Below are 24,443 nucleotides of genomic sequence, written 5' to 3'. Positions count from 1 at the left end.
TCAGTCTGGGAAGGCCTCCTGGAGGAGGTGCGCTCTCAGTAGGGCCATGAAGGGAGGAAGAGAGATAGCTTGGCGGATGTGTGGAGGGAGGGCATTCCAGGCCAGGGGGAGGACGTGGGCCGGGGGTCGACGCTGGGACAGGTGAGAACGAGGCACAGTGAGGAGATTAGTGGCAGAGGAGTGGAGGGTGCGGGCTGGGCTGTAGAAGGAGAGAAGGGAGATGAGGTAGGAGGGGGCGAGGTGGTAGAGAGCCTTGAAGCCGAGGGTGAGGAGTTTTTGCCTGATGCATAGGTTGATTGGTAGCCACTGGAGATTTTTGAGGAGATGGGTAACATGCCCAGAGCGGTTCTGGACAAAGACGATCTGGGGGCTGGGAGGGGAGATGAATAAAGGAAGGAAGTTATGGCAATGCAGAAGGGAGAAGAGGAAAGGAGGTCTTAGTCAGGGAAGGCTGTTCAGAGGAGATGTGCCTTCAATCAGGCTTTGAAAAGGAGGAGAGTATTGTCTGTCAGATATGAGGACGCAGACGCAGGATGTGGAAGAAAGGTCGTCAGTGAGATAGATGAGATCGAGGTACAGTGAGAAGGTTAGCATTAGAGTAGTGAAGTGTGTGGACTGGGTTGTAGTAGGAGAGTAGTGAGATGAGGTAGGAGGGGGCAAGGTGATTGACTGCTTTAAATTCAATGGTGAGGAATTTTTGTTTGATGCAGAGGTGGATGGGCAACCACTGGAAGTACATGAGGATTGGGGAAACATGGCCTGAACGCTTTTGTAGAAAAATGATCTGGGCAGCAGAATGAAGTATGGACTGGAGTGGGGAGAGACAGGAGGCAGGGAGGTCAACAAGAAGGCTGATACAGTAATCAAGATGGGATAGAATAAGTGACAGATTAATTTGGATGGAGAGGAAAGGGCAGATTTTGGCAATGCTGTGATGGTGGAACCAAGAGGATTTAGTGATGGATTGAAATGTGGGTTGAATGAGAGAGAGGAGTCAAGGACAACACCAAGGTTATGGGCTTGTGAGACAGGACGGATGGTGGTGCCATCCACAGTGCTGTCTTCAGCCCAGTGGTGGCAGCATCTGCCTGTTGTCTCACTGTCCCATCCTCCTTCTCCTTCTCCTCCTCCTTCTCCTCCTTCCATATCACCCTACCTGTCTCCTCAACACATAGACCCAGAGCCCTCCCCAGACATAGATTAATCACCCCCTTAATTGTGAAAGTCCCTAAAGGTTCAATTTTTGTCCCTTTCTATTCTCCATCTACACCAACTCCCTTGGAGAACTTATTCACTCCCATGGCTTCAACTACCCCTTCTATGCAGATAGTTCAAAAAATCTACACCTCCGGCCCTTATCTCTTGCCTTCTCTGCAGTTTTGCATTTTCTCCTTCCTTCAAGATATCTTTACTTGGTTGTCCCACAGACACCTGAAGCTTAACATATCTAAAACAGAACTCCTTATCTCCCCACCCAAACCCTGTCCTCTCCCTGACTTTCCTGTCACTGAAGATAGCATCAGCACCCTTCCTGTTGCACAAGCCCATAACCGTGGCGATTTTTCTCAACTCATCTCTCTCATTCAACCCATATAGTCAATCTGTCACTAAATCCTTTCACTTCAACCTTCCCAACATCACTAAAATCCACCCTTTCCTCTCCATTCACACTATTACCACATTAATCCCAGCACTTATCCCGTCCCGCCTTGATTACTGCACCAGCCTCCTTCCTGACCTCCCTGCCTTCCCTGCCTCCTGTCTCTCCCCACTCCAGTCCACACTTCATACTGCTGCCTGGATCATTTCTCTGCAAAAACGTTCAGTCCATGTTTCTCCACTCCTCAAGAACCTCCAGTGGTTGCCCATCCACCTGTATATCAAACAGAATCTCCTTACCATGGGCTCTGAAGCATTCAATCACCTTGCCCCCTCCTCCTACCTTACCTAACTGCTTTCCTAGTAGAATGCAAATGCACACATTTTGCTCCTCTATTGCTAACCTATTCACTGTACCTTGAGCTCATCTATCTCTCCACCAATCTCTTGCCCACATACTGCCTCTGGCTGGGAACACCCTCCCCCTTCATATCCAACAGACTATCACTTTCCCCTCTTTCAAAGCTTTATTGAAAGTACATCTCCTTCAAGTGACCGTCCCCAATTAGGCCCTTACTTCCTCTCCCACTTCCTTCTGAGTCATCCTTGCATTTGGATTTGCAGCTTTTATTCATCTTTTCCTGAGCCCCTCAACACTTATGAGCTTACCCACAGTTCATTTATTTATATGAATGTCTGTCTCCCCCTCTAGACTGAAAGCTCGTTTTGGGCAAGGAATGCATCTACCAACTCTATTATATTGTACTCTCACAATAAAAAATAATAATAATGCTGATTAATTATATTAATATTATTATTATTATTATTATGGTTTTTGTTAAGTGCTTACTATGTGCCAAGCACTGTTCTAAGCACTGGGGGGGATATAAGGTAATCAGGTTGTCCCACGTGGAGCTCACAGTCTTAATCACCATTTTTCAGATGAGGGAACTGAGGCATGGAGAAGTTAAGTGACTTGCCCAAAATCACACAGCTGACAAGTGGCGGAGCTGGGATTAGAACCCATGACCTCTGACTCCCAAGCCTGTGCTCTTTCCACTCAGCCACGCTGCTTCACAAGCACTTAGTATGGGGCTTGACACACAGTAATTGCTCAATAAATGTGATTGATTGATTGATTGATTGCTAAAGTCCGAACGTCTTAATGAAGGAGACTAGTCCCCTAACTGTGCCCCTAATTTTGCTCCCTGCCCCTTTTCAGATCTGAAAGCTAGAGCTCAACTAGGAGAAAGTGTGTGCGGAGTTAAGATCCAATAGATTTGGCTACCCTCATTGTGGAGAAATAGCTCAATTACGGAACATTTTGATGTCCAGACTGACTTGCTCTAAGATGCCAGACTTCTTTAGGCCATGCTGGAGTGACAGCACTGTCCAAAATAAAAGGGGCGAGGCCACAAGCCCTCCCCTCAACCTTGAACACACCTGGTGATCCCCTTGTCAGCTGAATAAACCACCTTCCAATAGAGCTGTGGTACAGTGAGAATAATATTAATAATAATGATGGTATTTGTTAAGTGCTTATTATGTGTGAAGCACTATTCTAAGCACTGAGGGGGATACAAGGTGATTAGGTTGTTCCACATGGGGCTCACAGTCCAAATCCCCATTTTACAGAATGAGGTAACTGGGGCACAGAGAAGTTAAGCGACTTGCCCAAAGTCACACAGCAGACAAGTGGCGGAACCAGGATTAGAACCCATGGCGTCCGACTCCCAAGCCCGGGCTCTTTCCATTGAGCCACGTTGTTTCCTGGGAGGTAGAGGACCTGTGTTCTAATTATGACTCCTCCATGTACCTGCTGTGACACCTTCAACAAGTCATGTAATTATTCTGGGCCTCAGTTCCTTCTTCTGCAAAATGGGGCTTCAGTGCCTGTTCTCCCTCCTACATAGACTGTGAGCCTCCTGTGGGACCTGATTATTTTATATCTACCCCAGCACTTAGTGCAGTTCTTGGCACATAGATAAGCTCCCTTTCATCCTTGACCTGTTCCTTTCCCGCTCTCTCCTCCTTCTTGCACTCACTGAGACCTGGCTCACCGTGGATGACACAGACTCCTCTGCTGCTCTCTCCAGCAGAGACCTCTTCTTCTCCCACTCCCCCAGACTCACCAGAAAAGGAGGAGGTGTCGGCTTCCTTCTCGCACCCCAGTGCCACTTTTGCACTATCCCTCCTCCCCCTTCCCTTTCCTTCCTCTCCTTTGAAGTCCATATTATTCGCCACTACCACTCCCTCCAGATTCTTGTAGTCATCATTTACCGGCCCCCTGGTCCCACATCCAACTTCTTTAACCATTTTGACCCCTTTCTCACCTTCCTTCTCTCTTTTTCCATGCCCACTCTGATCCTCAGGGACTTCAACATCCACATGGATGTCCCCAGTGACTCCTCTGCCACCCGCCTTCTATCACTCCTTGACTTCATCAACCTCCTGCTCCACCCCACTTCGCCCACTCACCAACTTGGTCACCCCCTCTGTCTCATCATCTCTCACTGCTGCACTATCTCCACCCTCACCAACCCTGAAACCCTTCTCTCTGACAATAACCTTCTCACCTGCCTCCTCTCTCACACGCCTCCCCCCATACATCTGTATTACTCCTCCACAGAAACCTCCACTCTCTTGACCCCATCCATCTCTCCCAACACATCACACTCCACCTTGCCTCCCTATCCACTCTACCTCCTCTTGATGACCAGATTACTGCTCTCAACTCCACCCTCTGTACTCAACTCAATTTGCTCACTCTCCTTTCCCTTCATCGCTCTTGCACCACTAACGAACAGCCTTGGATCACTGCCACTGTCCACCTCCTTCGCTCTAATGCTCGAGCTGCTGAACGCTGCTGGAGAAAGTCTAAACACCAAGCCAAACTTTTTCACTTTAAATGTATCCTTTCCTGCCTTAACTCTGCCCTCTCTTCTGCCAGGAAAAACTGTTTTTCTTCTCTTATTGACACCCAAGCCCATCACCCCTGTCAGCTGTTCCGACCATTTAACTCCCTCTTCAGGCCCCCTGCTCCTCCCCCTCCTCCATTCCTCACCCCCAATTATCTGGCCTCCTACTTCATTAGGAAAATTAACACCATCAGATCTGAGCTCCCCAAAGTCACCCCTCCCCCTTCTCCATCCCCCCCACACTCTCAACCCTCTTCTCTACTTTCCCATCCTTCCCAGCAGTATCTTCAGAGGAGATCTCCTCCTTCCTCTTAAGTGCCACCCCATCTACCTAGGCTTTGGACCCCATTCTCTCTCATCTTTTAAAAACACTCACCTCTTCCCTCCTCCCCTCCTTAACTTCCATCTGCCTTCAAGCATGCCCACGTCTCCCCCATCCTAAAAAAAAACCTCTCTTTACCCCACTGCCCCTTCCAGTTATCACCCTATCTCCTTCCTACCTTTCTTTTCCAAACTCCTAGAGTGAGTCATCTACACTCGCTGCCACAAATTCCTCAAATCCAACTCTCTTCTGGACCCCCTCGAGTCTGGCTTCTATCCCCTACACTCCACTGAAACTGCCCTCTCAAAGGTCACCAATGACCTCCTTTTTGCCAAATCAAATGGCTCCTTCTCTATCCTAATCTCCTCAACCTCTCAGCTGCATTTGACACTGTCAACCATCCCCTGCTCCTCAACACTCTATCCAACCTGGCTTCACAGACTCTGTCCTCTCCTGGTTCTCCTCATCTCTCTGGCCATTCATTCTCAGGCTCCTTCCTGGGCTCCTCCTCACCCTTCCATCCCCTAACTGTAGGGGTTCCTCAAGGGTCAGTTCTTGGTCCCCTTCTGTTCTGCATCTATACTCACTCCCTTGATGAACTCATTCACTCCCACAGTTTCAACTATCATCTCTAAGCAGATGACACCCAAATCTACATCTCGTCCCCTGTTCTCTCTCCCTCCCTCCAGGCTCATATCTCCTGCTGCCTTCAGGACATCTCCTCCTGGATGTCCACCCGCCACCTAAAACTCATCATGTCCAAGGCTGAGCTCTTTATCTTCCCTCCCAAACCCTGTCCTCGCCTTGACTTTCCCGTCAATGTGGATGGCACTACCATCCTTCCCTTCTCACAAGCCCACAACCTTGATGTCATCCTTGACTCCACTCTCTCATTCACCCCACACATCCAATCCGTCACCAAAACCTGCCAGTCTCACCTCCATAACATCGCCAAGATCCGCCCTTTCCTCTCCATCCAAACCTCTACCTTATTGATACAATCTCTCATCCTATCCCAACTGGATTACTGAATCAACCTCCTTTCTGCTCTCCCTCCTGTCTCTCCCCACTTCAGCCTGTACTTCACTCTGCTGCCCGGATTATCTTTGTACAGGAACGCTCTGGGCATTTCACTCCCCTCCTCAAAAATCTCCAGTGGTTGCCTATCAACCTTCGAATCAAGCAAAAACTCCTCACTATTGACTTCAAAGCTCTCCATCACCTTGTCACCTCCTACCTCACCCCCCTTCTCTCCTTCTACAGCCCAGCCCGCACATTCAGCTCCTTTGACGCTAACCTGCTCACTGTGCCTCATTCTCACCTGCCCCACTGCAATCTCTGGTCCACATCCTACCTCTGGCCTGGAATGCCCTCTCTTCTCACATCCACCAAACTATCTCTCTTCCCCTCTTCAAAGCCCTACTGAGAGCTCACCTCCTCCAGAAGGCCTTTCCAGACTGAGCACTCCCCCTTTTCCTCTGCTCCTACTCTCCTGCTCATTGCCCCTACACCCTCCTTCTGCTCTACCCCCTTCCTCTCCCCACAGGACTTGTATATATTTGTACATATTTATTACCCTATTTATTTTATTAATGATGTTTATATATCTATAATCCTGTTTATCTATTTTGATGGTATCGATGCCTGTCTGCTTGTTTTGTTTTGTTATCTGTCTCCCCGTCTAGACTGTGAGCCCATTGCTGGGCAGGGATTGTCTCTATCTGTTACTGAACTGTACTTTCTAAGTGCTTCGGGTAGGAACCATCTCTATATGTTGCCAACTTGTACTTCCCAAGAGCTTAATACAGTGCTCTGCACACAGTAAGTGCTCAGTAAATACGATTGAATGAATGAATGAATGAATGCTCTGCACACAGTAAGAACTCAATAAATATGATTGAAAGAATGAATGAATAAATATAATAAGCACTTAACAAATGTCATTAGTATTATTATCTGTGTACAGTACAGTTTAAACTACCAGCTCCCCTGTCCCTGGTCTGCATTATTTCTACCTCTAAGCAGATGTCTCTTCTTCCTGCGCAGTCCTTCCACTTGCCTGCAATGGGTTCTCAGACACTGAATCCAGTCAGAGAGTCAGCTCCAGGGCCATGTCCAATCAGATGGACTCCTCGATCACTCTGGTTCCAACTGCACTTTCTGCTCCCACACAAGCATTCTGCCTCCTGAATAATAATAATAACAACAATTATAATCACTTTCCTCCCCAAGCCACTCTCTAAATCCTTCCCTGCATAAGAAAAGATCAAAGATGGAACAGGTATTCTGTGAATGGATAAATCGCCATAGGCCTGAATTAGCATTATAACCAAACCCAGTCTCACATCATAAATAAATAAATAATAAATAAATAAGTAAATAAATAAATAAATAAATAAAAATATTTTATTCCCCTCAGCCAGTCTCAAAGAATTTTACTATCTTTCCTCTATCCCTTTAGTGAAATCAGGGGCATTGGAACTTGGGGAATTAAATACTTATAAAAAACACTTTCTCTACAAAATATACCAAAGAAGTACCTGCCTTTTGCTACCGGATACATGCGGTGCTGAAACATCACAGACCTTATTGTAAAACAGGAAGTGAGATCCACTCTTCATGACAAGCAGCATAGCAAGCACTTAGTACAATGCTCTGCATAGAGTAAGTGCTCAATAAATATGATAGAACAATCCAGATCCCCCTACACTAGGAAGTGAGGCTGTCTGGATTATAGTCAGAAAGGAGGAGAGGTTATTTTTACTCCATCCATTAGAAATCCCGTTGGCTTTTCCAAAACCCCAGAGTTTTCTGCCTTTCCACTGGGTCAGGCCAGAATCCTGCAGAGAATTGTCTCTGGTGGTGGGAATCCTTCTGCCCCTCTGCTGGGTCAGAAGAGGCATTGGAGAGCAGCCTTCAGGGAAACTAGCTTTAGACCGACAAAAACATCTCTTAAAGGCTCTTCAGGGAAATTGAACATGCATAGATAATAGTGATGTAGACTGGGATTCATGAAAGTTCAGGGACTGTGCCCTCTGAATCCACAGCTGAGTACTGAAGGGGGCACAAAGAAACAAACTTGGAGAAGCAGTGTGGCCTAATATCCACGGGCCTGGGAGTCAGAGGAACTGGGTTCTAATCCTGGCTCTTCAATTTATGTGCTCTGTGACCTTCAGCAAGTCACTTAAATTATCTGTGTCTCAGTTCCCTGATCTGAAAAATGGGGATTCAATGCCATTTCTCCCTCCTACTTAGACTGTGAGCCCCATGTAGGACCTAATTATCATGCATCTAGCCTATCACTTATTACAATGTTTGGCACATAGTAAGCACTCAACAAACACCACAACGATGATAATGATGATGATGATGTTGATAACAATGATGATGAACTTTGGGACTGAGACTGGAAGCTCCTTGTGGGCAGGGAATGTACCAACTCTGCTGTATTGTAGTCTCCCTAGCACTTAGTACAGTGCTCTGTGCACAGAAAGCATTCAACAGATACCATTGATTGATTGAATGAGAGCAGAATCTGGAAAGGGACGGGAAAGAAAATCAGTAATCCCCCTCAAAACTGAAAAATACCTCTGAGTGCACTGTCTTTGGGGCTGTGGGTGATCCTGACTATGGTCAGCCACCTTAGGGCCATCAAACCTGGACTGGAGCTCCTCACCCTTCTGTCATTTTTCTCTTTCCCTGTTATGTCTGCCCACAATTGATTTTGCCCTCTGTCCTCCTACAGATTCATTCATTCATTCATTCAATCGTATTTATTGAGTGCTTACTGTGTGCAGAGCACTGTACTAAACACTTGGGAAGTACAAGTTGGCAACATATAGAGAAGGTCCCTACCCAACAGAGGGCTCACAGTCTAAAAGTGGGAGATGGATGATTTTCCTGGCTTACTGCTTATCTCCCCTGAGCACTATATTCCTAGAACAGTCTTTCATTTCCATTTAAAATTCACACATTTCCAGGTTTTCACTTGGTCCAAGAGCACACCGGTGTCCTTCATTGCTCAGCACAACTCCACTCCTTCCAGAGTCCCCACATTTCTGCTCCTCAGGGCCATGTAAGCCTCAGCAAGCTGGCAGCTGACATTTCTGAATGGTATAGGGACTCCCCCCATATGCACTGCCACCTTCACACCCAAGTCACTATAGCTACTCCTGGTGTAAGCCTCCAATGCACCACATGCCTGTCACTTCATGTCTTCCCACTGCTCACCCCTGAAGCCCTCCACTTTGGCTTTCCAACCGAATATCCCCTCCCAAGTCCCTGGTTGCCATGGGAGCTGAACCTGTAGAAAAAGACCAAGTCCAGCAGGGCCCTCAGCAAGGCCCACAAAACCCTCGATGAATTTTACCAACTCAAGAACTTCTCACTAATAATCAGAGTGGTATTTGTTAAGCCCTTACTATGTACCAAGCACTATACTCAGCTCTGGGGGAGATACAATATAAGCAGATTGGACACAGACCCTGTCTCAAATTGGGCTCACAATCTATGAGGGAGGGAGATCAGGTACCTTATCACCATTTTATAGATAAGGAAACTCAAGCACTGAGAAGTTAAAGGACTTGTTCAATGCCACCCAGCAGGACAGTGGTGGAGCAGAGAGTAGGGCCCAGGTCTCTTCACTCCCAGTGCTGTGATTTTTCCACTAGGCCACGCTGCTTTTCTTCTGCCCAGTTTCCCTTTCATATCTTCTGCTCAAGGACAGGAAAATTCCTTCTTCTCGAACCTCAACCGCTCCCACAGACCAAGTTAAGAGTTGTATCCTGGGCCCCAGACCGGTGGCTCTCGCTACCCCAGGGCCATTGGCTTGCTGTTTCCCTGAAGACCAGCATCCCTCATGTCGACCTCAGAACCTCCTGATCAGGGGAGTTCTGATCTTCTTTGGTGTCTTCCCTACTGTACCACCATTTCTGTAAGGATGTCTTTAAGGCTGCCTTCTCTGTCACCCAACATCCTGGGGGAGTCCCATCACCTGCATAGTCACTCTTTGTCCTCCTCTCAGTCTCCTGTCCACTACTTTTTACAGACTCGGGTCTCTCAGGTCTTTCAGGACTGACTATGTTCACTCTGCGTCATTCTGAACTTTTCTACGTGTGTTCCCTGCTGTCCTGTTGGAACATTGTCCCAACTCTCACTCCTCCCAGTCCTGGACTGGGATTCTAGCTCAGTGGTTGATCTGGCTCCAATGGCCAGAGGAGCCGGACACTGGAGCTGCTGTGTTTTTCATTACCTGCTCCAGGTGTTCTAAGGTCCCATAGGTGCAATTCAAACTTAAGGGAAATTATGTGTGAACTCCAAAAATGTCACTCTGAGTGTCATCATGGTGTAATGCATGCTGATGTTCATGGGCTCAGTTAGTGTGGCTCAGTGGAAAGAGCCCGGGCTTTGGAGTCAGAGGTCATGGGTTAAAATCCTGGCTCTGCCAATTGTCAGCTGTGTGACTTTGGGCAAGTCACTTAACTTCTCTGTGCCTCAGTTACCTCATCTGTAAAATGAGGATTAAGACTGTGAGCCCCCTGTGGGACAGCCTGATCACCTTGTAACCTCCCCAGCGCTTAGAACAGTGCTTTGTACATAGTAAGCACTTAATAAGTGCCATCATCATTATCATTATTAATATCCTTGAAAGGTGTCCCACTAGGTTGACGAAGGAAATATTTTGGGAAAATCTCTAGCCTGCAAAGTCCTTGTAGGTAGAGAACATGTCTACCTACTCTGTTGTTACTCTCCCAAGTGCTTAGTACAATGCTATGCATACACTAAGCACCCAGTAAATATCATTGATTGATTGACACTTATGGAAAATCATCTATTTGCTTAAATTTCATTAGACCCCATTTTTGCAGCGGGTTCCTTGATCTAACTGAGGGTGCTGTGATTTTCCCTGGACCTCTGTTCAGATGTTTTCCTCCCCTGGGAGATCAACACTGAGCAAAAAAGATGGTTTGGATGGTGCCTTGTAAGGAATAATCAGATATGAGAGGCCAGACCGGGCAGGGATATGGCAGGTAGTTCTCGAAAAGGGGCATAGGAGGAGAAGGCATGTGGCAGTGCCCATTACTGAGGAGAGTTGGGAAGGAGGAAGAGGATGGTTTAGATGACCTACACCATCCTCACTCAGCAGAGAGAGGACAGAGAAGGTGAAGGGAGGAAGGAGAAAGGGAGAGCAGTAAGAAGACAGCACATTCAATGAGCTTGCATCTGAACAGGAGGAAGAGGAGGATAGAGCAGGATAAGAAGGTCAGGTGGGGCCCAGCAATGGATTTTTGAGAAAGGGGGAAGCACTGGTGTCGCCCATCATCCAGATACAGGTTCATTAGGGAATCGGTGTGGCGAGAGAGAGAGTGAGGGAGAGAGACTGGGGAAAGACTTAGTTTTATATAAAATGTATTCTTCAAGGCAAATTGAATTATTTGATTATTTTAGAAGTAGCAAATTGAACTTTCCTTTCGGGAGGAATATGATTATTTAGTTATATTAGAGCTTCCCTATCGGGAGGAATATACTTATGTATTACTTGCGTGTTGCAAAACAACCAGGTTCCACCCAGGCAGAATTCACTTATGGTTTGTTCGCATGTGGTGAGGTGGCTAGCTCCCACCCACAAACACTTCCCATTCAGGAGGAATCCATTTATGCGCTACCCACACGTGGTGAAGTAGTTAGCTCTCACCCACATGCACCTTCCACTCAGGAGGAATCCACTTATGTGCTATACACCCATGGTGGAACCCCTAGCTCCCACCCATGAGTACTTCCCACTTGGGAGGAAGCCAGCTATGTGCTACACACCCATGGCAAAGTGCCTGGCTTCCAGCCCCAAGAGTGTTCGGCAGGACGGGACACATCCATCTCACGGCTCCTCACTTGGTGCAGGCAGAGCAGTCATCTCACGCTTTGAGCAGAGGTGACCCGCAGTTGGCTGCTGCAAGTCTCAATCTGCTGCCCAGAAGGTCAGAAGCTGCAGGTACTTATCACCTGTGCTCTTGGGCCATTCCAGCTTCCAGCATCAGTTTATCCAATCTCTGCCCTCCCTGCTCCTCCATACCTAATTTGATTGGCACGGGGTTGAGGGACACCTTCTATATTCCTGGCTTGGGCTGTCAATCTAGCAGTTTTGATCATGAGGACGGTATCCCACCCGCACTTCCGAGTTCCACCTGCTGGCTCAGATAGTCACGAGATAACATTTGACCTTGAGATGGTGGGTACCCCTGGGTCACCTTGGGACACTTGGACATGGGTGAATTTAATCATAGGGAACCTGAAAGGAGAGGGAAGACAGAGGTTAATGGTGGGATAGCTCTGAGATGAGAATGTGTGGCATTCCAGAGGAGCAGGAGCAGTTCTTGGTCACATACCCCATTGCCACCCATAATACTTATGTGAATGCTTGTCTATTTATTCCAGTTACCTAATTTCTTTATACTTTGGTGCCTACTTTTTCCTCTTTTTCTCTTCTCTAGCTTTGCTAACCAGGTCTGCTTATTTTCGCCATTGTACTGAAAGATCCTTGAGGACAGAGACTAAAGTCATTCTCAGTCTCCTTCGTGGGCTCCTCCTCCCCCTCCTATTACCTTACTGTAGGAGTTCCTCAAGGGTCAGTTCTTGGTCCCCTTCTGTTCTTTATCTACACTCACTCCCTTGGTGAACTAATTCCCTCCCACGGCTTCAACTATCATCTCTAAGCTGATGACACTCAAATCTACATCTCCAACCCTGCTCTCTCTCCCTCCCTCCAGGCTCATATCTCCTCCTGCCTTCGGGACATCTTTATCTGGATGTCTGCCTGCCTAAAACTCAACATATCCAAGACTGAGCTCCTTATTTTCCCTCCCAAACCTTGTCCTCTCCCTGACTTTCCCATCACCGTAGATGGCACTACCATCCTTCCCATCTCACAAGCCCGCAACCTTGGTGTTATCCTTGACCCACTCTCTCATTCACCCCACACATCCAATCTGTCACCAAAACCTGCCGGTCTCACCTCCACAACATTGCCAAGATCCACCCTTTCCTCTCCAGCCAAACCGCTACCTTGCTGGTTCAATCTCTCATCCTATCCCGACTGGATTACTGCATCAGCCTTCTTTATGATCTCCCATCCTCCTGTCTCTCCCTGCTTCAGTCTATACTTCACTCTGCTGCCAGGATTATCTTTGTACAGAAACGCTTTGGGCATGTCACTCCCCTCCTCAAAGATTTCCAGGGGTTGCCTGTCAACCTACAAATCAAGTAAACACTCCTCACTCTCGGCTTCAAAGCTGTCCATCACCTCACCACCTCCTACCTCAGCTCCCTTCTCTCCTTCTCCAGCCCAGCCCACACCCTCCGCTCCTCTGCCACTCACCTCCTCACTGTGCCTCATTCTTGCCTGTCCCACCGTCAACCCCCACCATCCTACCTCAAGCCTGGAATGCCCTCCCTCCACACATCTGCCAAACTAGCTCTCTTCCTCCCTTCAAAGCCCTACTGAGAGCTCACCTCCTCCAGGAGGCCTTCCCAAACTAAGCCCCCCTTTCCTCTTCCCCTCCCCATCGCCCCCCTCCATCCTTCTGCCCTACCCCCTTCCCCTCCTCACAGCACTTGTATATATGTACATATTTATTACTCTAGTTTATTAATGATGTGTATATAGCTATAATTCTATTTATTCTGATGGTATTGACACCTGTCTACTTGTTTTGTTTTGTTGTCTGTCTCTCCCTTCTAAACTGTGAGCCCGTTGTTGGGTAGGGACCATCTCTCTATATGTTGCCAATTTGTACTTCCCAAGCACTAAGTACAGTGCTCTGCACACAGTAAGCTCTCAGTAGATATGATTGAATGAATTGAATGAATGAATGAACAATGTGTTTTCTGTTCTTAGTGAATGCCCTCCAGTGCCTAGTACAATAACATTTTGAAAGAAAAATATCTGTAATCTATATCTTGCTTTTATTTTTCCAAAGCACTGTCATATAGTTTGCCTCATTTTGTGCTCACAACAACCCTTTAAGGTAGGGAAAGGTGGTATTAAGGGAGACATAGGTGTTGGGCATTTTACAAACTCAGACAATTGCGGGACATATATTTGAATGTCTGTCACAATAAAGCAACTTATCAATTGTATTTATTGAGTGCTTACTGTGATGATGATGATGATGATGATGATGGCATTTGAGAAGCAGTGTGGCTCAGTGGAAAAAGTCCGGGCTTGGGAGTCAGAGGTCATGGGTTCTAATCCTGGATCTGCCACTTGTCAGTTGTGTGACTTTGGGCAAATCACTTCTCTTCTCTGTGTGTCAGTTACCTCATCTGTAAAATGGGGATGAAGACTTTGAGCCCCAAGTGGGACAACCTGATTACCTTTTATCTCCCCCAGTGCTTAAAACAGTGCTTGGTACATAGTAAGCACTTAACAAATACCACCATTATTATTAAGCACTTACTATGTGCCGAGCAGTGTTCTAAGTGCTGGGGTAATGAAGTTGTCCCTCATGGGGTGCACAGTCTTAATCCTTATTTTACAGATGAGGTAACTGAGGCACAGAGAAGTTAAGTGGCTTGTCCAAGATCACACAGCAGGAAAGTGGCAGAGCTGGGATTAGAACCCACATCCTTCAACACCCAAGCCCATGCTCTGTGTGCAGAGCATTCATTCATTCATTCAATCGTATTTATTGAGCACTTCCTGTGTGCAGAGCACTGTACTAGGTGCTTGGGAAGTACAAATCGGCAACATATAAAGACAGTCCCTACTCAATAATGGGCTCACAGTCTAGAAGACTGTACTGAGTGCTTGGGAGAGTACATTATAACAGATTTGGTAGACACGATCCCTGACCACAGCATGGCTTAGTGGAAAGAGCACAAGCTTGGGAGTCAGAGGTCATGGGTTCTAATCCTGTCTCTGCCACTTGTCAGCAGTGTGACTTTGGGCAAGTCACTTCACTCCTCTACACATCAGTTACCTCATCACAAAATGGGGATTAGGACTGTGAGCCCCACGTGGGACAACCTAATTACCTTGTATCTCCTCCAGCACTTAGAACAGTGCTTGGCACATAGTTAAGCACTTAACAAATACCATCATTATTAACAAATTACAGTCTCCCCTCACTAGAGTGTACACTCCTTGAAGATAGAACACAAGAGAATTATTGTGGCTTCCCAGGTGCTTATTATGAGGCTCTGCACTCAGTAACTGCTTAATGAATGGTTGATTGTCCAGATAGGTGGGCAGAGACTGTGTCTACCAACTCTGTATGCTGTATTCTCCCAAGTGCATACATTAAGCACTCGATAAATATGTTTGATTCGCTGATTGGAAAAGATGTTAAGAAAAGGAAGTGGGGTCTGAGAGAGGGAGTTTGGCATTGGAGGAGGAGAATATTGTGTTGGTGAGATGCAAGTTGGATCCCCATTGGAGCATGGCTGATATCAGGTGAAGTTAAAGATCAAGGTGGCATAGAAGAGTGAGAAAATATGAGAGAGAGTTACTCAAAGGATCACTGAAGTAGAGTTGATCCCAGGAGACAATTTGCCAGGAAGAATGTGAGCGCAACTCATACTGAGAACAGGGAGCCTTGAGTACAGTTGAACTTCCTGGAATTTTTTATGAGCAGTGCACTGAACTAAGCACTTGGAAGAGTAAAATACAACAGACTTATCAAATACATTCACTACCCACATTGAGCGTATAGTCAAAGGGGAGAGACATACACTAATACAAATAAATAATATCTATTATATAATTTAAAGATATTTATAGAACTGTTATAGAGGTGAGGGTAGGGATAATATAATATGCTCAAAGGTCACATATACAAGTGCCTGATGAAACAGAAGGGAGAGGGAGACAGTGAAAAGAGACCTTAATTGGGGAAGGCCTCTTGGAGGAGATGTAACTTTAATTACTCTTTGAAGATGCTGGTCTGGCTTATATGGAAAGAGAGAGATTCCAGCCAAGGGGGAGAACGTTGGAAAGGGGTCAATGGTGAGATAGACGAAATTGGGGCATAGTGAGTAAGCTGGCACTAGAGGAGTGAAGTGTGAGGAGTGGCTTATAGTAGGATGTTAACTACAACAGCATCATTTAAAGTGGAGACCTGGCAAGCGGTGAAAGAGATGTCACTCTGCCAGGACCCCTCCCCCTACTCCCAGGCTTACCCCAGGGCAGGACCCAAGAGGATGAGTGTCTAAAAGGGGACTATCATATTATTATCATCATTATATATGTTAAGCACTTATTTTCTGTCAAGCATTGTTCTCAGTGCTGGAGTAGATACAACTGCATCAGGTTGGAAACAGTCCCTGTCTCTCATGGCGCTCTCAATCTCAAGTTAGTTCCTTCAAGCATCCTGGTGAGAAAAGAGAATCCTTGGCTAGGTGGTCCTTGGGTCTAACAGTAATGGCAGTGCCGGTGGGGTGAATTCCCATTTTACATACTGGAGGAGATGTATGCAGAGGTTGAGAACTGTCTGAAAGCACTGAGGCTCTGTGTGTCACTCAGGACCCCACTTAGTGTAAGCCCAGTCATCCAGGGGCTAACAGGGTAATAATAATAATTATGGTATTTGTTAAGTGCTTACTATGTGCCAAGCACTGTTCTAAGTGCTGGGGTAGATAAAAGGTAATCAAGTTTTCCCACATGGGGCTTACAGCCTTAATCCCCATTTTACAGTTGAGGTACCTGAGGCACAATGGCTTGCCCAAGGTCACACAGCAGATAAGGTGCAGAGCCAGGATTAGAACTCATGTCCTCTGACTCCCAAGCCCATGCTCTTTCCACTAAGCCATGCTGCTTCGGGTTAACTCCGAAGGGTCAGAGTCACGGGAACTGACTCATTAAAGATTAATCCGCTCTGGAGGGAAATTGCAGGTCCAGCGATCCTGGGGGACAGAGTGAAGAAAAAGGAAAACAGAGGGACATGAGGGTCCAATGGGGAGAATATGGTTCTCTCCCCCATGACCCTTGTCCTTCTAGAAAAGCCTCAGGGCATCAGGAATGGGGTCTCCTGCCAGCCCACTTCAGGCAGCAAGAAATCCCTGGGTGGAGGGAGCTCCCAGAGGGGGACTCTAGTCTCCAGTATAAACTGTGTCTCCTTCAAGTTGGGCAGGGACAGGATTCAGACAAAAGCCGGGGCAGCAGCTTCCTGTCTCTGCAGAGGATCTATGCCCAGGGCTGGTGAGTTTGCTTCTGGTGGGCTGGAGGAGTCTAGTCTGCAGCTACTAGGAGAAATGGGGTGGGGGGAGATGGGGAGACTGCAACAGAACACTGGCTGGGTGGGGAGGGGTATAAGAGGGGACCATCACTCAGGGCAGCTGAGAGAGTCTACTCCGGTTGTCTCGGAGGAGATCTTGCTGCAGAGTAGCCTCAGGGCTGGGGTCTGTCTTGAAATAGAGGTTGCAAGACCCTGGGTTACTTGAATTCTGAAGTACTGTAATGTATGAGGTGGAGAAGCAAAGATAATACACACAATATGGTTAAGCAAGCATTTGACTTTATAATATTACTACTACAAGGATGTAAGAGGGATTTGTTGGAATAATTGCAGTCAATCTGTATACACACAGTTAGGAGACTAGGTCATAAAGACATAGAAATAAATGAGGAATAATGTCAAAGCAGCATCCTTCTGACTTGCAGTTACACCCGGGTTCTCAAGCAGACCTTCTGCTTTCACACTGTTTAGGGTTGCCTGGCTTCAGCTGCAGTATTACTGGACCAAAGGCTGAGGCTCCACTCCTTAGATCTTTCCACGGTCCTATATATCATTTGGGTGTCCACCTTACATGTGCAGCTGGGCTTCTGAGGCTTATCAGAACTTCCCGCTGCCTCTTATCAGTTCCTTCCTGTCCTGGGTCTGTTCAACTGTTTGCAGGAAGGCTTAGTGCCTTTGTGAAAGGCCACAAATCAGTGTTAGGTAAACTATGTATTGGATCTCCAGGATGTGTAGTCAGCACTCAAACACAGCACCCCACATTCTTCTGGTTAACCTGATATTTTCTTCCTTGAGTACAATGTTCTCACATGAAGCTGATGCCTTCATACAGGGACAGAGCTCTGAACACAATGGTCTGCAAGTACTCACCTCTCCCGGCTTCCAAGCACCTCCCAAACACTCACACACATACACAAATCCGATATTTGCACACACGCACATACCCAATCAGAAACACTCCCACACCCTCATAAATAGGCATGCTCAAGGAGGAAGCAGGGGCAATAACTAGAAAGAAAATTATTTTGAGTCTTACTCTCCCCCAACCCAGCCTCTGGTATCCAAGAGGATGAATTCAGCAACATCAGCAACAATATCTGAGCTCCTGTTGTGCGCAGAGCACTCTAGGAGTGGCAGACTAGGCACAATGCAATCCATGATCAGCCTTAGGGAGGACTAGATTGGCAGAATTTGCCTTTGGAAAAGATTCAGGGATGCAGCTATTTCTCTGATCCTGCAGGGGAGAAAAAGGGGAGCCGGGGTAGCTGTCAATCCCGGTGTGCAGGAGAGACCGGGGACAGAAGGAACAACAGGTTCTTACTCTTATCCTCCTGCCCTTTCTAGAAAATTCCCTGGGCAAACCAAGGCCAGGCAGTGAGTCATCTCCTGGTTGGATTGCAGGAAGACCTGAGGAAGGGGCATGGGAGTGAGACATCAGCAGGACCAGGTCAGGGATGAGGGAAATCAATCACTTAATCAATTTAATTTAAAAACAGAGTTGCCTAGTGGGTGGAACATGGGCCTAGGAGACAGAAGAAACTGAGTTCTAATCCCAGCTGCACCCTTTGTCCACTGTGTGACCTTGGGCAAGTCACTTCACTTGTCTGTGCTTCAATTACCTCATCTATAAAATGGGAATTGAGGCTGTGAGCTCTATGCGGGACAGAGACTGAGTCCAACCCAATTTGCTTGTCTCTACCCTAGTGTTTAGTACAGTGACTGGCACATAGTAAGTGCTTAACAAATACCAAAATTATTATTATTATTTACTTCTCTGTGCTTCAGTTACATCATATGTAATATGGGGATTAAGACTGTGAGTCCCATGTGGGACATGAACTGCATCTACCTAGTGCTTAGTATAGTGCCTGACACATAGTAAGTGCTTAAATACCACAAAATAAACCAATCAAGGGTATTTATTGAATGCTTACTATGTACAGAGCACTGTACCAAACACTTGGGAGAGCACAAGACAAGAAAATTAACAAACACATTCCCTGTCTACAACAAGTTTAGGAGTCTGCCCAAGCTGCAGCCCAGAGGAAGGATGAGTCAGACTTCTGAGCCGGGAGGGGGATGGACTGTGGGGGTGATGGGAGCCGGACACTCCCTGTAGGGCAGCCTAGAAAGTCTGCTCCTGGAGTCCCCGGCAAAGGGGATTCAGCTACCGAGGAGTTGAAGGAAGAGGGGGTATGGAGGATGAAAGGCATTAGAAAACATCCATGCTACACACACTCACACGCACATGTATCCTACATACTGTCATTGAAAGTGAAAGAGCAGGGCATAGTGGTTTCCTCCCTCTTTCACACATCCCTGGCCCCACAGTAAAACCTTTCTCTATTCCCTGCCTTGGAAGAATTTCCTCAAAGCAAACCAAGTAGGGAAATAGTCTTTCCTCCAACTACCTGCCTCAAACCGACCAAAGCAAACCTAAGTATCTCCAGCTGTTGGTAAGCAACCTGCCGTTTCCCTCTTCCTGCCTTATTATTATGATTATTTTTTACGGCATTTGTGGAGGGCAGGCACGGGGCAGCACCCTGTACTGGAGAAAAGCACAATGATATTAATTTAGGAGGCTCACCATCTCAGAACAGAAGCAGAGGGATTGGTGACAGGCATGCAGATAAATTGTTGACAAAATAAAAACAGCCAGAACAATTAAACAACACTAGAGAAACAATATTGCCTAGTGGATAGAGTATGGGCCTCGGAGTCAGAAAGACCTGAGTTCTAATTTAGCTCTGCCACTTGTCTGCTATGTGACCTTGGGCAAGTCATTTCACTTCTCTGTGCCTCAGTTACCTCATCTGTGAAATGGCGATTAAGACTCTAAGCTCCACGTGGGACTGTGTCCAACCTGCTTAGTTTGTATCTATCTCAGCACTTAGTACAGTGCCTGACACTGTAGTAAATACTATTCAATCAAAAAAAAACACAATGGCAACAACAATCAAGAGCTGCAGTACTTTACTGTTGAGGGTGGTTCAGTTTTCAGACTCCTGTCTGGTCCTGCAGGGCTGCTCTCATCCAAAGGTCAAAGGCTGTCCAGAGTCCAAAGTCTGCTGAAACTCCTGGAGTCCCACTGGAGCTGGCGGGGACTTCACTCCCAGAATGGTGGGGAAGGGACAGTCCAATTGTTTAATGATGACAATAATGATAATAATAACAACAATAATAGTACTTCATTCACTCATTCATTTGTATTTATAGAGTGCTTACTGTGTGCAGAGCCCTGTACTAAGCCCTTGGAAAGTACAATTCAGCAATAAAGAGAGACAATCCCTGCCCACACCGGGTTTACAGTCTTGAAGGTGTGTGTGTGGGGGGGGGGGGGGAAGACAGATATACATGCAAATAAACAGGCATCAAATAAATAGAACTATAGGTATGTACATATATACACAAGTGCTATGGGGCAGGGACAGGGGGTAGAGAAAAGGGAGTGAGTTGGGGTAATGAGGGGGGAAGGGGAGCTGAGAAAAGGGTACTTGTTAAGCACTTACTATGTTCCAAGCACTGTACTAAGTGCTAGGGCAGATACAAGTTAATCAGGTTGAACACACTCCCTGTCCCACAAGGAGCTCAGATTCTTAATCCCCTGAGTTAACTGAGGTCCAGAGAAGTGAAGTGACTTGCCCAAGGTCACACATCAGACAAGCGGGAGAGCTGGGACTAGAACGTATGTCCTTCTGAATCCCAGGCCCATGTTCTATCCACTAAGCCACAGCTGCTTCTCATTGCTTGTTAGACTCTGGGGCTTGGATGGAGGAGCCCCTTGAGGCTGTAGCCCTCATAAGCCATGCAGCCCTGCCTCCTGGGTCATTCAGGGACCCTTCAGCCTTTCACTTGGACAGAAACTGACCCCTCATCTCCTGAAAGATGGATGGTGGGATGCAGGTGGGAGGCTACCCACAGAGATTCTGCCTTCTGAACAGTTGTGTTGCTGAGCTCCTACGGGGGAAGGAGAAGATGGGGTCGGAGTGGGCTTGGTGGGGAGGAGGTAGTGCCGAAGAGATAAGCTAACTCCAAATGGATTAAATAATTTACTTCTGTCCATACAAGACATCACAGAGCAGATGGGGCAAGGGTGGGGAGGCTGGCATGCGTGGAGAAAGGAGCAAAATATGTACTATCAATAAAAGGAAGGTTTTATTCATGGGAGAGGGCAGAGCAAGCTTGCTCTGGCTTCAGAAGAGCTGAGTTGGATGTATTTTTAATAACAGAATTGTCCCAAGTGCTCCTACAGGATTGAGTGATGAATGTGGCAATTATTAGCCCCCTGCAAGATGCCCTCAACCAATGATACCGAGTTCCACCCCTCCTCCTTCCTCCTCCTGGGGGTGCCAGGGCTGGAAATTGCCCACATCTGGATTGGCTTCCCCTTCTGCGCTGTGTACCTGATCGCGCTCGTGGGGAACTGCACCATCCTGTTCATGATAAAGACTGAGCAGAGCCTCCACCAGCCCATGTTCTACTTCCTGGCCATGCTGGCCACCATCGACCTGGGCTTGTCCACGACCACCATCCCCAAGATGCTGGGCATCTTCTGGCTCGGGCTACGGGAGATCAGCTTCGGGGGCTGCCTCACCCAGATGTTTTCCATCCACATGTTCACTGGCATGGAGAGTGCAGTGCTCGTGGCCATGGGCTATGACCGATATGTGGCCATCTGCAAGCCCCTCCATTACTGCACCATCCTCGTCCACGAAACCATCGGCATGATCGCGGGAATAGCGGTAGTCAGGAGCTCCTGTATGATGACTCCACTACTGTTCCTTGTCCTGCGGCTGCCATTCTGTGGCCACTCCATCATCCCTCACACCTACTGCGAACACATGGGCATCGCCTGGCTGGCATGTGCCAACATCCGGGTCAACGTCATCTTCGGCTTAGTTCTTATCTGCATCTTCTTTGTGGATGTGATTCTGATCGTGTTCTCCTACATCAGGATCCTCTGTGTTGTTTTCAGGATCCCTTCCTGGGACGCCCGACTCAGAGCCATGAGCACCTGCAGCTCCCACGTCTGCGTCATCCTGGCCTTCTTCACCCCAGCCCTCTTTTCCTTCCTCACCCACCGCTTTGGACGCAACAAAATCCCCGGCTACATTCACATCCTCCTGGCCAACCTTTACGTAGTAGTCCCACCCGCCCTCAATCCCATCATCTATGGGGTGAGGACCAAAGAGATCCGGAAGCAACTGGGGAACATCTTCAGTAAAAAAGATTAATTCCTGTGTGATGTTGCTGAGAGTTTTTACCTCTCCACCCTTGTCAAAAAATCCCCCAGAATCACTTTAGAAGTTGCCATTCATTCAATTGTATTTATTGAGCGCTTACTATGTGCAGAGAAGCGTACTAAGCCCTTGGGAGAGTACACTATAACAATAGACACATTCCCTACCCACAATAACTGCGACCACATGGGCACCGCCTGGCTGGCATGTGCCAACACCCGGGTCAACGTCATCTTCGGCTAAGTTCTCATCTGGCCTGCCCACAACGAGCTTACAGGCTAGAAGGGAAAATAGATATTAATATAAATAAATGAATTACAGAGATGTGCACGTGCTGTGGGGCTGGGAAGGGGGACGAATAAAGGGAGCCACTGCTGGGTCTTAGTGACGTCCAGTTTTTCCGTTCTTGAAACCCAGTCTTGGGAACGTTTTGCTCAATGTTTCCCAAGTCCCAGCCACCCTCTCCCAACCATCGCCAGGCAGGGAAGGATCAGGATCCTGTCCGGATTCCAGCTGCAAACCTTAGTTGTTGCTGCCACCTTCTGGTAGACACGAAACTTGCGATAACATCAATAAATTTTTAAGAGATGGTAAATTAGCACATTAAAAAGTCTCCTGAGGGCGGGTGTCCAGGAAGTCGACCCCCACACACTACCTCCAAGCACCTTGGTACTCCCATTGTAATAATAATAATGATGGCATTTATTAAGCACTTACTATGTGCAAAGCACTGTTCTAAGCGCTGAAGAGGTTACAAGGTGATCAGGTTGTCCCCTGTGGGTCTCACAGTCTTAATCCCCATTTTAATAATAATAATAATGGCATTTGTTAAGCGCTTACTACATGCCAAGCACTGTTCTAAGCGCTGGGGAGGTTACGAGGTGATCAGGTTGTCCCACCGGGGGTGGGGGGTGGGGGCCTCACAGTCTTAATCCCCATTTTACAGATGGGGTAACTGAGGCACAGAGAAGTTAAGTGACTTGCCCAAAGTCACACAGCTGACAAGTGGAGGAGCAGGGATTTGAACCCATAACCTCTGACTCCAAAGCCTGTGCTCTTTCTACTGAGCCACACTGCTTTTCATTCATTCATTCAATCGTATTTATTGAGCGCTTACTGTGTGCAGAGCACCGTACTAAGCACTTGGGAAGTACAAGTTGGCAACATAATGACAGAACTTCTCAGATGAAGTAACTTTACATGCTTTACAGATGAGGTAACTTCACATGCTTTACCGATGAGGTAACTGAGGCACAGAGAAGTTAAGTGACTTTCCCAAGGTCACACAGCTGACCTGAACGCACAACTGATATGAGCCAATGTTGGCATGCCTTACATTCTCTAGACTGTAAGTTCGTGTGGGCAGGGAATGTGTTTATTGTTATAGCACACTCTTCCAAACACTTAGTACTGTGCTCTGCACACATTCAGCTCTCAATAATTGCAATTGACTGACTGACATTCCTCATTTTTTGAGGATCCTCCTCCCATTCATTTTCTAAGAGCAATAAACCCTGGTAGAGGCACAAGATAATCAGATTGGATGCAGTCCAAACATGACCCTCACACTCTATGCAGGGAGGGAGAACAGGTTCTGAATCTTCATTTTACAGATGAGGGAACTGAGGCACAGAGAAGAGAAATGACTTTGGAAACAGCTCTTAGAACTTTTAGAGTTGAACCTAGATTTCAGAGCCACCTCTGTACCATCCTATCCAGTAGTCTTTCAAAAGATGGCTCTCTCAATCCAACTCTCCTTTACCAAGTAGAGCAGCACTGAACAGGATGCTGTTCAGAAGTGGGTAGTAGTAATAATAATAAAATAAAAATAATTGTGGTATTTGTTAAGCACTTACTTTGTGCCAGGCATTGTCCTAAGCACTGGGGTGGATACAAGCAAATTGGGTTGGAAACAGACCCTGTCCCTCATGGGCTCAGTCTCAATCCCCATTTTACAGATGAGAGAACTGAGGCACAGAGAAGTGAAGTGACCTACACAAGGTCACACAGTGGGATTCGAACCCATGACCTTCTGACTCTGAGGTCCATGCTCTATCTGTTATGCCATGCTGCTTCTCAATCTGATTGATAAGAACTGATCAACCTATCAGTGGAATGTATTGCATGTGCGCACTCC

The 24,443-nt window shown here is 47.1% G+C and overlaps 1 protein-coding gene across 2 annotated transcripts; it reads left to right on the top strand.

The window, feature by feature from the left end:
* Positions 1 to 21,196: 21,196 nt before the first annotated feature.
* Positions 21,197 to 22,300, top strand: LOC119949695 (olfactory receptor 52E4-like). 2 transcript variants are annotated; one of them, XM_038771611.1, is made up of 2 exons: positions 21,197 to 21,207; positions 21,370 to 22,300. In XM_038771611.1, exons 1-2 carry the CDS (start codon positions 21,197 to 21,199, stop codon positions 22,298 to 22,300), a joined length of 942 nt encoding a protein of 313 aa, XP_038627539.1. The 2 variants fall into 2 exon arrangements, with proteins under 2 accessions (XP_038627539.1, XP_038627538.1); XM_038771610.1 differs by lacking the exon at positions 21,197 to 21,207 and having other exon boundaries at positions 21,359 to 22,300.
* The last annotated feature ends 2,143 nt before the right edge of the window (positions 22,301 to 24,443 follow it).

Source organism: Tachyglossus aculeatus, chromosome 2 (genome assembly GCF_015852505.1).
Source record: "Tachyglossus aculeatus isolate mTacAcu1 chromosome 2, mTacAcu1.pri, whole genome shotgun sequence".
Lineage (NCBI taxonomy): Eukaryota > Metazoa > Chordata > Mammalia > Monotremata > Tachyglossidae > Tachyglossus > Tachyglossus aculeatus.
This window is presented reverse-complemented; position numbering and strand designations above follow the sequence as displayed.